The sequence below is a fragment of the Pempheris klunzingeri genome, chromosome 8 (genome assembly GCF_042242105.1).
Source record: "Pempheris klunzingeri isolate RE-2024b chromosome 8, fPemKlu1.hap1, whole genome shotgun sequence".
Lineage (NCBI taxonomy): Eukaryota > Metazoa > Chordata > Actinopteri > Acropomatiformes > Pempheridae > Pempheris > Pempheris klunzingeri.
In genome coordinates this window covers 24060843-24076246 of record NC_092019.1, presented here as the reverse complement: position 1 = coordinate 24076246, position 15404 = coordinate 24060843, and the positions used below count along the sequence as shown (strand labels likewise).

Genomic DNA, 15404 nt, shown 5'->3' with positions numbered 1-15404 from the left:
ATCACCTCCCAACATGAGGGATGAGTCACTGCGAAATGCTTTCTTCACCCCGGAGAATCAAGTTGGACATGATGACATATAATTAGTGAGGAGAGGCTGCTCTCAGAACAATGCATCCTCAGCATATGGAGGGCCTGTGTCACTGTAAGGCTTCTTCTCGCTCACCTCAAGGTTACATCTTGAGAAAAATGCAGATGGCCGAGTGTGACGAGTGGCATTTTCTCCCGTGTGGTGATGGAAAGAGTCACGGAAAGCCGTAGGAAAATAGACATTTAATCTTTGGCTTGATAGTGCATTCAGTAGCATGTTCATTCATTCAGAACATATGAAATTAGCAGGGTTATGCAGAGTGGCATCATTTGTAAAAGACAAGGAAAGACGACATGATGATGTATCCGGGCTCCCTGGATGGATTAGGGTCCTGCCCCTCGAACAGGCCGAAGTAGATGACGGCGTTGGAGTCAGAGCCGCTCATGTCCAGCTGGCAGAGGACGGAAACAGAAAGGAAATAAAGAGGCAGCATTTCCATCTCACAGATATCTTCATCGGGCAAACAGGACATAAGATACACACCGAGGAGTTCATAAAAAGTCTAAAGTACACCTGAGGGACGACAGCGTACCTACTGCATATCAGTCGGCAGTCACAGCAATGTTTCAAACGTGTCATAACAGGAAGTACAGGCAGAATAAATGCAATAAATCTAAATACAGAGAGAAATAAGTCAAATGTGTAACTTTTGACGAGCAGTGTCAACAGCGCCCTCTGCTGCCACCAATGGTGATTACAGGACACTGGCACATTTAATAACAGACAGAGAGTACTGCGCTATTTGAAGGGGGATCAGTGAAATCACCTGCACCTACAGCAGTTAGACCAACAGACCCGCAGTCTGTTGCTGAGTGACGTAGAGCAGTACAGCGTTGTGCACTGCTCACGGGAGATCGTACCCGCTAAAGCACACAGTGACAGAGGAGGCGCTCAGGGGGGAATGAAAGAGGCGTAACTCTCCCTGTTACAAGGTAGTGTGCCATCAAAATGATTCTGAAGCTGCCGCTTTAAGTTTCATTATGTTGCTTTAATGCCACCATGTGTAGAGTTTGGAAACCCCCTGACTGACAACAGCAAGGCATGCACCCCCAAACACCGAGTACAGTCACACTCTTTGGGCATGATTACAAATCAATTCTACACACAGATCCTCACACATTGAAAATATTAGATTCTTTTCTTGACGTTAGCTGTTGGGGCTGAAATTATTAACTGATTGCTTTTGCTTATAAAAACCGATACAGATAATGTATGTAGATTAGAAGACACATTAGAGGAGGAAACTGTGAAATGCATCAGACTCAGACTGTCTGGAGTGTGGCATAAAATATAGGAACACCCAGTTCCAGTGACAAGTCGTGCAGTTTTCCACTGAAATCCTCGAGGACACCTGCTGTCAGCACCGTGCTGCACATGACTGCTGAGACCACGTGAGTCAGGCTACGTGATTATATCGAGAGCCTTTATGGTCAATAGCTCACTTCAGAATAATTAGCTGCTCCTTGATTCTAACGGGCTTCCTCCACCCCAGTGTTTTGCTTCAGTGTGACCTTGATTTTAGCGTAAGGCTCTTGTAAATCTGCCGGAGGATGAGAGGCTTACTGGGCCTTGAACCCGGTAATCCAGAACGTGTGTGTGTGGTGAAGAAAGGGAGTTTGCACAGATTTCATTCTGTGTCTTTCTTTTAACTTATCTGATAATTAAATACACTACTCACAAAAAGTTAGGGATATTCGGGATATATTGAAATATATGGAAAATGTAAAAAGTGAATGCTACAGTGATATTATATCATGAAAGTAGGGCATTTAAGTAGAAGCATGCAATGGTCATTTCTTCATCTTAAACTATTTATTTGAAGAAAATCTACCAACAGTGGTAGGTATACCACAACAAAACATTTTCGGTGTCTCAATAAATTGGGATGTGGCCAAAGGACGTCCACTCCTCTCCTTTCTGTGACTCTTCCAGTCTCTGTATCACTGTTCCAACCTCCTGATGACACTCTGTGACCCTCTAAGCTCAGTGAACACCTCCGTCTGAGGACTTCCTGTTTGAAGCCTCCAGTGTTGAGGTGCTGCTGATCAACTGTTAGGTGTCGTCTTGGTCTCATGATGTCAGAATGTGAACAGCAGGATGAGGAGGACTGTTTAAATACCAATTCTGACTGAAGCAGGAAATGTATTGGTGGATTCATGGATCAAACCTGTTGTGAATGTTGCTGTTAAGCTTGTTGTTAGAGAACAGCAACTTGTGCAAAAAGTACTGAGACACTGAACAGTTGGACATGTGCATTCAAAGGTTTAGAGAAGGTCACATTAAGTTCACCTGGAAAGGTTAGAATGCATTTTAGGTTCATCCTGAAATTTCACCTGAAAGCTGAACATCCCTAACTTTTAGTGAGTAGTGTATATCTCCAAGTTTTAAAATGTTAAACTGGTATCTCAGGATAAACACAACACTGGTATATTATCATCATTATTATTATAAGGGGAAGATGTCAGCCAAAAGGTAACAAACACATTCATTAGAAGCTGTGTTGCTCCACTATGTTCACTAGTTGCAGCCAAAAACTGATAAGAGCCGTGAGAGTAACTCTGTAACTGTCCATAAAACCAGGCTGGGTGCCAATTCTCTCTGGATTTATCGTTACGCACAAAACCTTTCACCTTAGATATTTACTCCAGTGTAGACAGAATGTAAAGGTTGGCTGAAGATAAATGACTGGGGCCGTACCTGCTCGGTGATATCGACCCTCCAGGGGTTGACCTGCAGCCCGTCACACCAGCCTCCGCGCCCGTACAGCCACGTGCCGTGTTCGTTTGGTACGGCGCCCTCTTTCACCCGCGTGGTGCAGCCCAGGGGTGATCCTGATGGGCCCCCCCGCCATGGCCCCACAGAGATATGGAAGTACGACAATAAATGCTACATGTTACACTAAAATCAGTGGCTCAATGTGCCGTCCTGTCTGTAAATGACAAACAGGAAGTAAATCAGTGGTTGCCTGACTATCGCTGTGTTACTTTAAAACATGACGACTCTCAGGCCGGTTCTGGTTCTTTTTCCTGTGACTTCTAGGCAGATTTCTAGACATTTATTGGCGTCCATCTCCACCTGCCGAAGAAGCTCATGTGCCACGATCAGAAGGTCTGGGAGACCGACAGTAAATGCTCCTGAAAAAGCCTTAAACGTTGCTCACCTGCAGAATCGAACACGAGGGTGTTGTTGAAGACAGAGTTGAACAAGAAGTGGTGGGAGGTGACACAAAACTCTCCGCAGCTGTTGTCGTCGCTGCCGTGGGCCGTGATGACGGCGTACAGCTCCACCTGGAGACAGACGCACAGCCGCTGAGACGCTGACACAGACGGACAGGGAGCTCTTTAAACGGTCGCTCAGCGGACGCTTTACCTTTTTGCTGGATGGCGGGACGGGGAAACTGATTGGCTGGTATCTCTTGTTGTAGTTCTTGTCGAAGGTGCCCCCGCTGTACAGGGGCATCACTCTGAAGGGGTGCAGCTTCTCTTCACCACCACCTGTAGCATTACCTGTGACACAGAAAAACACATCTTCACGTGCTCCCTCCCTGACATTTTATGGATCAGAGAGATTCATGTATCACAGAAATGATCCCAACTTTGATCAATAGTGAAAATAATCATCTGATCACACTAATGATCATAAAATTCTTATATTGAGTCAATATAATATATATAATATATCATTTTTTGAATGAGATCACAAAGTGTTGAAGTGAGATCTGTTAGTTCGTTGGCTGCTTTTTGATTTAAACTGCATTACCTCGTTGTTGTCATGTTGTCATGTTGTCAACAGCTTTCAGCTCCATTTAGATCATCACAGTCACTCAGCACCTGTTCTTTTGTGGGTCTAAATTACACACAGATGAACCTCATTGCTTCTTGTTTGTCTCAAATTTGCCTCTTGTTTGTTTTTCCGACCGTATTGACCTTCACTATTTTTGTTCCCACCTGTGTTTCTTCTACACCTGTTGTAGTTCGTAGGTTTCACGTCTCAGTGACACTGTCATGATGTATCTAGTCTGGCAGATGTTCATTTATTGTTGGTTTCATGTGGATGATGCTCGTACTAAAGGATGTAGCTAGTTTGATAGTTCTGCTATTCTTTATTATTATCTGTTTGTACCAAAAACATGATGCTGACACTGAAGGGGATCAGCCACATATTAAAAAAATTGTGGTTCACTATGTGACAGTTTACAAGCATTTCTATGGCACGGCAATCAGTGCAGGAACGGTTTCTTTACAGCCTCTGATCAAACGAGGGAAAAATCTAATGTGTCCAGAAGCATTTCAATCATTTTTGTTTTTGTTGAATCTAAATCTGCTGGTGTTTGTGAGTAAATATGCACGTTTTGTGGAGATTCTTAGTGTTTCTGTGCGTGAACACTGCAAACGTACTGTTACATTATTTGGTAAAAATGTGAACAGGAACAAAGTTCATGACAAAATGATCACATGTACCAAGAAAAATATCCAGCCGCTGATAATATAATATAGAACGCAGACAGGCTCCTGTTGATTCCCTTCTTGCTCTCCGAGTCATAATCATACAGACTTTCTCATTAGGAAACTGAGTCACAATATTTCCTGGAACTCAAAGCTGTGTCTTTGCGGTAGAAGTCATTTTTATCTTCCAGGAACTATTTTACAGACAGACTGTTCCTTCCTGCTGAGAGATTCCTGCTCTCTGCTTTTGAACAAAAAAAATGCCCCAGTGAGAGAAAATGGACAGAAAATCTTCCGGGATGATGTTGTTTCAGTCGAGGCTCTCTCGTTCTCACAGAGGGAGAGTTCAGATTTGAAATTTTCTCTGCAAGTGGTGTTAAAAAAAAAAAACCCTCAGCTGGTCTTTGAGAACAAGGATGCTACGAACAACACTGTGATACACCTCTGCTACGTTTTAGCTGCTCATATGCAGCTTATCTGAGCACCTTTCAGCTGGCACAAAGGCTGTTTACTATGTAATACTGTGTTATTTTGTACTGTAAGGTACATGTTGACACCATTAAAAGGGTGAAGTATGACTAAGAAATGTGCACAATGTATTGAATTAGGGTTTATAGACATTTAAAACTGCTCTGTGCCTGAGAGCTTAAAGTCTTGCATATAAATATATTGATATCATCAGAGTCTGGAAATATGCAGCTGTGAATGTAGCGCCAGCATAATGGCGGTTTCTACCGGTGTGGTTGCTGACGCTGAACCTCAGGTTGAGGGAGACGATCCACGGCATCGCCCAGGGCACCGTCTTCATGGTTAAGGTGCATCTGTTGCTGTCCATCAGGGGGAGCAGGGGGGACACGTCGGTCAGCCAGTGCCCGATCCCTCTGCCAAATCAACACATCGCGCACATCAGATAAGATGACAGGATTCTCACAGCTCACAACAAAGCAGGATGTCTGACCCAAGTCCTTTTAGGTGGAGTTAGGGCTGGGTGCAATGAATACACAGCACTGTGCAAAAGTTGAAATGCTGTAAAGTAAGAATGCTTTCAAAAATATGCTATTTAATCGTTTATTCTTAGCAATTTACAAAAAGCAAAGTGAGCGAATATAAGAAAATTCCAACTCAAATCAATATCTGGTGTGACCACCCTTTGGCTTCAGAACACCATCAGTTCTTCCAGGTGCACTTGTACACAGTTTTTGAAGGAACTCAGCAGGAAGGTTGTTCCAAACATGTTGGAGAACTAAGCACAGATCTTCTGTGGATGTATTCTGCCTCACATCCTTCTGTCTCTTCATGTGATCCCAGACAGACTGGATGATGTTGAGATCAGGGCTCTGTGGGGGGGGGGGGCACACCATCACTTCCAGGACTCCTTGTTCTTCTTTATGCTGATGATAGCTCCTAATGACATTGGCTGTATGTTTGGGGTCGTTGTCCTGCTGCAGAATACACTTGGGGCCAATCAGACGCCTCCCTGATGGTGTTGCATGATGGACAAGTATCTGCCTGTGTTTATCAGCATTGAGGACACCATTAACTCTGACCAAATCCTCAACTCCTTTTGCAGAAATGCAGCTCCAAACTTGTAGAGAAGAGACACCAGTTTCACTGCTGCCTGCAGACACTCATCATCGTACTGTTCTGCAGCCCTTCAGTGAACAAACCTTCTGCTGCAGCCAAATATTTCAAATCTGACTCATCAGTTCAGAGCACCTGCTGCCATTTCTCTGTACCTCAGTTCCTGTTTTCATGCATAGTTGAGTCACTCGTTTCCACATCAGAGGTTTGGCTTTTGGGCTGCAATTCTTCCATGAAGACTTCTGGCCAGACTTCTTCAGAGAGTAGATGGTGTACCTGGTCCCTCTGGTTTCTGCTGGTTCTGAGCTGATGACACTGCTGGACTTCTTCCCATTTCCAAGGGAAGTGAGCATAATGTGTCCGTCATCTGCTGCAAGTATCCTTGGCCGACCGCTGCGTCTACGGTCCTCAACGTTGCTCATTTCTTTGTGTTTCTTCAAAAGAGCTTGAGCAGCACATCCTGAAACCCCAGTCTGCTCTGAAATCTTTGCCTGGCAGAGACCTCGCTGATGCAGTAGAACTACCTGGTGTCTTGTTGCTGCCCTAAACCTCCTACAGCTGCTTCTGTTTCAGTTAATGACTGTGTTTCAACCCACATCTGAAATTGATGATAATTAGCACCTGTTTGCTATAATTGGTTCATCATACACCTGAATGTGATCCTGCAGAACCCCTGACTGTGTGCAAGTGTATCTAGAAGAACTGATGGTGTTCTGAAGGCAAAGGGAGGTCACACCACATGTTGATTTAATTCAGATTTTTCTTCTGCTCAATCACTTTGCATTTTTTTGTACATTTTGTATATTTGTATTTTTATTTCTTCTCAATTTTTTATCTCCTTTTTCTTCGATTCTGATGTAGCTGTGGTATAATGAGAATTTCCCCCTTGGGGGATAAATAAAGGTGCATCTTATCTTATCTTATTTGGTAAAGTGAAAATAAACAATTAGACTTTATATTTTTGAAAGTATTCTTACACTATTTCTTTACACATGCCTAAGACTTTTGCACAGTACTGAAATCACCATATTATCAGAATATTTTGATGTGCGTGCACTCTGTTGGGTCAAACATTATACATTAATTAGATAGATAGATAGACAGACAGACAGACAGACAGACAGACAGACAGACAGACAGACAGACAGACAGACAGACAGACAGACAGATAGATAGATAGATAGATAGATAGATAGATAGATAGATAGACAGATAGACAGATAGATAGACAGACAGATAGATAGACAGATAGATAGATAGATAGATAGATAGATAGATAGACAGATAGATAGATAGATAGATAGATCTTGCCAAGAGAAAAAGGTCCCATATTATACAAAAGGTATTTTTTAATGTCCTTTCAACATTAATGTGTCCAGATGTGTTCAGAGTTTCATTTTCATTCGATTTAAAGCCTTAAATTTAGAGGGATTATGAATTTTCAGAGCTTTTTAAAGACCCACAGATGTATTTATTACACAAATGCTGCAGTTTGTTAATATGTAAGTTTGTAGTGATTATTATCATCATCTTTTGCACTTGTGCCATCCGAGTGTTTTATATCAGCGTCTTACCTGCGGAAGGCAGTGATCCATCGCCCCAGCTCTGTGTTGCAGTACGGACCGGCGGGATCGCAGCAGACAAACAGCTGCACTGTGTGATCCCAGTGAGCGCAGGACGAGTCTCTCCTGCCGGGACACGACAGGGACGCGTCGAGCTCCAGCCTGTTAAAGTCCAACAAGCCTGCAGGGGGACGTGAGGTACCAATGTTAGCTTCATTAAAACGCTTAATAAAGAATAAAGCTGGTCTTCCCCCCCATGCTGCAGTGAGAGCTCACACTGATGCTGTAATGTCAAACCCCCCGTACTGCTCCATGCTGGTGTTGGTGCTCACATAACAACCTAAATCCAACTTCAGACCTTTTCCATTTGGACATCAAAACACTAACAAACCACAGGATACTTCACTCTTGGTGTGAAATGGCTACTGAGCACAAAAATAGCGACATTTAAACCTGCTCATCCACACATATTGTTGCTTAAGTTACCTGACGGCAGGTCGACCGTGGCTACCGCTCCTTTCTCCCCCTGCATTTGGACTTTGTCAAAAACAGAAACGACCTTTGCAGGACTTTGAAGTTTGGTCTGCAGATCCGCATAGAAGTCAAACCTGGAGACACAGTCACAGTCACAGTCACAGACAGACCAGGGTTCTTACGGCGAGTATACCTCTCACATTCAAATCATTACAGCTGGACAGTATGTCTCCGTCCTCTAGCTTGTGTCAGTGTTCTCCTTCAGTTTTCCCCCACCTGAGTCTGTGATTAAGCTCTACTTTTCCCCTCATTAAAGGGCTTTTGGGAAGTTTGTCCTTATTAGAATGGAGGGTCTGAGGGTGTTCTGTGCTAAGTAGGGTAATAAAGTACAGCGAGCCGATCATGATTACAAAACTAACCGAGCAGCGGGCATTGCAATAATGACCACGGCTCACTGCACATTATCCTGCTTATTACACGGATTCTTCCTCAAGAAATCACTCACTCACTGACTTAAAAATGTTTGATGGATTTAAAAATTATTCTGTTTTTCTGCTATCAGAATGGCATCCATAGCAACGGTCTGCTAAACAGATGACCATAGACCATAGAATGCCATGATCGACCAATCAGGACGCAGTATTACACAAAGACATGTAATAAACAGATTTAAACTTAATATTTGTATTCCTGGTCTATGTAAATACCACCGACTTGACCCGTACAATCTAATGCTACCTCTTCGGACCTTCGTGTGTGTTCTTACCACTGTGCCTGCCAGTTGATGAAACTGAACGAGGGGTAAAGAAACCACCCCATCTCAGCCAGCAACCCCTGTTGGTCAATGTTGAAGAAGAAGTATGGGGACGGGGTGCTCTGGAAGGACACATACACCAGCTGTCCAACCCTAGGAGGCAAGCAGACCTTCACTTTAGCCTTTAAAGTTTTCAGTAAATCTGTGCACATGGACGTTGTGCATCAAAGCGAGGAGGTGAGGAGGTGATCCTTCAGGTGAGACTTTCTTACTGTAGCGCCTGAGCGACCGAACTCTCCACGTGCACCATGGCGGCGGGGATGCTCAGCGTCGTGTTGCATTCATCCTGGACGCAGTTCATGTCCTGGATCGGGTTACCGGGGAGAGCGTAGACGAGGACACCGGAGGCGTTGGATTTAGCCATGTTCTGCACCTGGAAGGAAGAAGAGCAACAAGGATCCTGTGTTGATGAATTCATATCAGATGAAAGTCCTCACTGCCTGTGCGTTTCAAAATAAAAGGATTTGAGGGGATCATCGAGCATCACAAAGGAAGAAAAGCAGTGGGATTACATCTAATACTTATTTGATTATTTTCTGTTAATTATTTTTTATTAAAGGAGTAGTACTTCAGTCTATAAAATGTAAGAGAATAGTGACAAATGCAGCACATGACTGGCCCGAGTCAGAGGAGACCTCTACAAAGTACTTCAACCAACAGTCCAAACCCCAAAGTTATTCTATTCACTAAAAAAACAGCAAATCCTCACATTTAGACTTAGACTTTCTTTATTGATCCCCCATAGGGGGGAATTCACATGTTACAGCAGCAACAATAGAAAAGAAAGAGTGAAGAAAGCAACAGTAGAAAATAAGCAATAAATATATGTTGTGATGATAAATAAATATTTACACTATGGACATAAAATGTACAAGTATGGACAGAAGTATGAAAGGAGTGGAATGATATGAATGAAAAAACAGTGTGTTAACATCAGCCAGTGATGCTGCTGTTAAAGAGTCTGATGGCTGATGGGAGGAATGACCTGCGGTAGCGTTCCTTCCTGCAGGGTGGGGGCCTCAGCCTGTTGCTGAAGGAGCTGCTGAGGGCCCCCACAGTCCCGTGCAGGGGGTGAGAGGGGTTGTCCATGATGGACTTGAGTTTTGTTTAGTGTCCTCCTCTCACACACCTCCTCTATGGAGTCAAGGGAGCAGTCCAGGACAGAAGCGGCCCTCCTGACCAGTCTGTTCAGTCTCTTTCTGTCCCTGTCCGTGCAGAAAGAGACTGAACAGACTGGTCAGGAGGGTCATTTGAGGGCCATTTGAGCTGCAACAAAAGAATGTCTGGAATTTTGCCTAATAAATGAGTTTAACAATGAATCAATTGTTGCCAAACCAAACAGTAAAATCTTATTATTCCAGGATTCCCCTTTTACTTCCTCTACTTTATTTAGCCGGCTTATGAATGTACGACTGTGTGTCAGTGACAGAGGGTCACATGTAAGGGCAGGCGGAGACAGGAGCCGTGAGTCTAACATTTATAAAATCACCTAGAAATGTGGAAATCTGACAAAAGCAGCAGCACACTGACATCAACAGACCTTAGTGAAGAAAGAGCAGTTGCCCTCGGACACCCAGGCCACAGCACCCGCCACCGAGGGGGAAGGATCACACCCATCGCCTGCGTCCATCAGCTCGTATGACCTCTGAGTCCAGCGTGTCGAGAGCCAATCATATCTGGCATCTAGTCTCTTGATGATCACAGGAATGTTCCACTCTGTGAGGACAGAGAGATGATCAGTTCACTGTTAGATACAAAAACAACCACATGTAACAAAAAATGTTACGTATATGAAACTGGTTGCACCATTACAACCTGATTCTGGGAATCAGTTTGAATGTTAATAAGGTGTAAACTAGAACGTGTAAACTGACAAATGAGTAAACAGCTTCGACCCATCAATCCTTCACCCCGTAACATCAATGCTCGACAGGTTAAAGGTAGAGGCACAGCTGCAGGGTCTAAAGGCAGAACTGGAGAAACTAGAAAGAGTAGCTAGATTCTGAACATATCCACCTGAAAATATCCCACCCCCTCCCTTCACGCTGTCCTCCAAAGCCACACCCCCACAACACGTGACCGTGCGCTGCCAGCTGCTGCAGGACGAGTCCATGAGAAGACCGGCGCAGCAACAGTTTGCCTTCGATTATGGCCACAAATAATAAATGTCACATATACAGATAATAATGATAACAATAAATGAAGGGACTCTGTCTACAGAAATGCTACAGGGCTTTTACTTTGAAAGGGAAACAGGAAGTCTTTAAGAAATATAGCTATACATTTATTTTTCCCATATATGTGACTTACTCTACAGATGTGGACCGTGAAACTATTAAATAGTTGGAATCTTGGTGGTTTGATGTCAGAACACATCAGTTTCACTGTTTCCGCTGTGAACCGTGTGTCGTGCTGCTCACATGAGCTGGCTGGCTGCTCTGACCTGTTAACATGAGCACCAAAAAAAAACAGATTCTGTGGCACACACACGCTGCTCAGGTAGGCGGTGCGTCCCCTGCAAACAACAGCCTGTCGCAGGGTTCACGTCTGACAGCAGCGGCTCTGTCTTCATGTTGGTACCTCACAACAGTCTGTCGCTGAGCCGCAGCTCAAAGTTTGGCAGCACTTACTCCGTCTAGACTAACTAGCCCGCTGGCTTTAGCTTTGAGGAAGACTCGGCTTGTGTGCAGTAAGTGCACGCAGGTAGGTATGTATGTATGAAAGGAGACAGGCAGGTGGGCCGTCCAATCATTACAAACCTGTGAGAGAGACACAGATGACGGATTTTTTTTTCTTCTGTCAAACTATTTCATTTATCATCAACAACTATTACTTTACTATACAACTATTTCATTTCATGCTTCTAAAATGAGCCACAGACCCTGCCTTTGGGCTGCAGCGTGGGATCAGAGAGCTTGGCTGGGTCACACCAAAATGGCTGAAGCATAAACATCATACTCTTGAATGGAAAGCCCCAAATTGTACAGGAAAAAAAGAGGAATTGTGCCATATCACAGCAAAAAAAAAAAAGCTTTCAGAATCACATCAGTAAAAAGGGACCTTAATGTGGGTGGAGAAAAGACCATACCTCCTGGTTTGGTGAAAAAAGACAAATGTGCTCCACAGTTATGATGATAAAAGTGATTTACTCATAAAAAATGTGTCTAATGCAACTTGAATATGACTGATTCTATAATTATGCAGTGATCGTAGTATTACTTTGCAAATAACAAAAATAAACAGCTCGCATCAGCCCAGCCTCCTGTGTCTCTGCTGAACAGGTGAGTCAGACAACAATCAGTCCCTGAATCTGACCCATGAAGGCCACACGAGGACGCGGTGCTCTTACCGTCGGAGGTGAATACAGCCTGGCCGAGGACACAGTTGCGTGCTGCGCAGCCCCAGTAATAAAACACACTGGGTATCCAGTTACCCAGAGCGTAGACCGGCACCGGAGAGAAGTGCAGCCTGGACAGAACCTCCTTCTTACTGCTGCAACATGAGAGCACAGAAGTGAAGATGAGCATCACGGTGATGTTTAGTTAGACAGTCTCAGCGTTGTGATAGTCAGGTTTTATACATGTTGTATAATGTGTCAGCAAGAAAAGTAGTTTCTACATAATAAATTACCTGCCAAAAGTCCTGAGAAAAGTCAGTGTAAACACCCCCCAAAATTACAAAACATACCAAATGGCTGAATGTTAGAAACTATATTATGGAAATGAGGTTGATAGTCTTCATCCAAATGAGGGAAATTACACTGTTGGAGATTGAATCCAAAAACACTGAAACATAGACGGTTCCAAAAATGATGTGAACTCTATTCAAGAAAAGAAAAATCAGTTACAAACAGGATTTTCATCTCATCTGTCTGCTCCTGACACAAATGCAGAACATACAGAATACCCAGCACCCCCGCTGTGTCTGCACTTCCTGTTTTGTCTGTGTTTGACACCTCTGAGTATTTTGCAGCATTTTTAGATTGATGCAAATTTTGGCGACGGGTGATTTTAAGTAACTATTATTTCTTTGGCCAAATGTTTCCACGCCAGACGATAAAGACTGAATGTCTGTTTTACAGCTAATTGACTTCAGTTTAATATGATCCATCTTCACTGCAGAGATTTTCACATCCCAGTGTGTGTTTGTTAAATCTTCTTACTCCCCAGTGGTGAAAAATACCTTTATTCAAGTGTAGCTGTGGAGTATTTGTGCTTTACTTGAGGATTTCTATTTCATGCTCGTTTATATTCTTTACTCTATCACAGAGGGATTTGCTGTGCTTCTTCCTCCGCCAACTGCTTCGAGCTACTCTGCAGGTTCTATAGATTAAAACCTGATACACTTAGAAAATACGGTACAGTCATTTCCAACCTCTTTGGCTCATGACCCCTTCATAAAAGAGCAGCGGGGCCCCAGATGTTCACGATTTGTTAGCAAATGAATCATTTCCACTCTAAACTTTTCAGATTGTGTCATTTAATGCATCCATCTATCCAATATTTCACCAAAAAATCATAAGAGATCACAGAAACTTCCCCAACCCCATTAATTCAAACTAACTGAATATAAATGTACTGAAACATCAGTTACAGGGAACATTATACTTTTACTTTCTGTACTTTGGGTACAGTTACTTTCTGTACTTTTACTCTTGATCTTGAATGCAGGACTTTTACTTGTTATTAAGTATTCTAACATTGATGTTTTCCTACTTTTTCCTGACTGTTACCCCTGGACCAGCACACTCTGGCCTGAAAGCGGTGGCTGGTCTGCGGTCACCTGTTCATGGCGGCCCGGTGCAGCTGCTCCCTCATCCACAGAGCATCACTGAGCGCGGAGTCGTCCAGGGACAGGAAGAGCACCTGGGTGCTGTCGGGCAGGTCCTGCACCAGGCTGTTCAGGGACGACTCCGTGCTCCACAGGCACTCCAGGAACGCGGACTTGTTGGTGAAGGCGTGGACGATGAGAGGTCCCTGCAGAGCACCGGGCCGGTAGCGGAACTCCCCATCCAGAGTCCGGACACTGAACGCCTCCGCGGGGTCCCCTGGCTCCGGGCCGGTGGCTGTGGAGGCTTTGCTGGGTCTCAGGCTGACCGTGTTGTCTTGGGACCCACAGGCCGCATATTCCTCGGTTACTTTCGGTTTCCTCGTGTCTTCTCTCACATGAGCTGTCACAACAACAACAAGGAACCACAACATCGGGAATTTTGAACGCCACACGTCCATGTTTCCGTTAACAGCGAGTGGCCGTGAACCTACTACACACAGCCAAGTCCGGGCATGTCTTTTCCAGAGTTTATCTGGATCTAAAACTCGGACTGCGGTCTGGAAACGAGTCCTAACGGTTTTAATCTTCGTCTAAGACTTTTGAGTCGGAGGCGGGTCGTGCTGCTGAGTACGGCGGCCCGACGGGGACAGAAAGTGTTCAAAAGCGCAAATCGTACGCTGAGCGGTTCACAGCTACAGACGGGATTTCCGTTTGTTGGTTGATTGATCCGGATTATTCAAAGTTGGGATAAAGTACACAGGCCCCTCGTGCCATGAGCAAATGCAAAGAGAGAGCAAGAAGTCACTGTCATTGATTATTTCACGGTCTATGTCGGAGAAAAGATGCGATAATTGACCCGTTTAACAACTCTAAATGCTGGTATGCAATTAGTGGAATAAACTCCCACTTCTCGCGAGATTTGACGATGCTTGGCCTAAATTATTAACCCTGATTTAATTTGTATTCAAAGTAGCAAAACTGAGTAAAAGTACTCCAAGTGAGGGTCCTGCTTTTAAAACTGCACTGAAGTAAAGTATGAACATCAAGCTTTACTGAAAGGGCCAAAAGTTAAAGTGCTCATTTTACAGAATGATCAATTTCAGGATCATACATGTGGTGTTATTCATATTAATGGTTTATAATTAGTGATCCATTAATGTGTCATCACATCAAGCATCATTTCAATGTTGCTGAGCTAATTTACATCCTACTGGGTAGATTCACCTATAATGACACATTGTGATTTGTTAGTTGGTTTATGTTTAGTGTCAATTACATAAATCTGCAAAGTAACCAGTTACTACAGCTGTCACACAAATGTAGTGGAGTGGACATATCGATTTACATAAAAAGGAAATTGTTTCTTCTTAAAGCTTCTTAAAATTGTACTTAAGTAGTCCCTACTGTGCTTGAGTAAATGTACTTACTTACATTCTAGCAGTGCTTTGGGGTGAGGAATGTGTCTAAGTTACTTTCATTTGATGTTACTTTTTAGATCTAATCCGCTGTGTTGTCCTATTAACTACATTTATTCACAGGCTTCCAGTCATGTACACACGTGGACAAAATTGTTGGTACCCCTCTGTTAATGAAAGAAAAACCCACAATGGTCACTGAAATCACTTGAAACTTACAAAAGTAACAATAAATAAAAATTTACTGGAAACT

The 15404-nt window shown here is 43.6% G+C and overlaps 1 protein-coding gene across 1 annotated transcript; it reads right to left on the bottom strand.

The window, feature by feature from the left end:
- Positions 1–254: 254 nt before the first annotated feature.
- Positions 255–14340, bottom strand: LOC139205012 (uncharacterized). Its single transcript, XM_070835071.1, has 12 exons — positions 13749–14340; positions 12316–12458; positions 10507–10682; positions 9179–9339; positions 8919–9059; positions 8165–8286; positions 7691–7859; positions 5271–5416; positions 3460–3596; positions 3251–3377; positions 2788–2921; positions 255–481 (listed from the first exon to the last, which is right to left on the bottom strand). Exons 1-12 carry the CDS (start codon positions 14192–14194, stop codon positions 356–358), a joined length of 2028 nt encoding a protein of 675 aa, XP_070691172.1. The 5' UTR covers positions 14195–14340; the 3' UTR covers positions 255–355.
- Between the last annotated feature and the right edge of the window lie 1064 nt (positions 14341–15404).

Bases quoted from the DNA above. Each gene is read 5' to 3' on its own strand.
- LOC139205012 (XM_070835071.1), bottom strand. From the start codon at position 14,194: ATGGACGTGTGGCGTTCAAAATTCCCGATGTTGTGGTTCCTTGTTGTT. The intron at 7,860-8,164 runs GTAACTTAAGCA...GTCCCCCTGCAG, and splicing joins CACGGTCGACCTGCCGTCAG to GCTTGTTGGACTTTAACAGG. The intron at 5,417-7,690 runs GTAAGACGCTGA...TTGATTTGGCAG, and splicing joins TGGATCACTGCCTTCCGCAG to AGGGATCGGGCACTGGCTGA.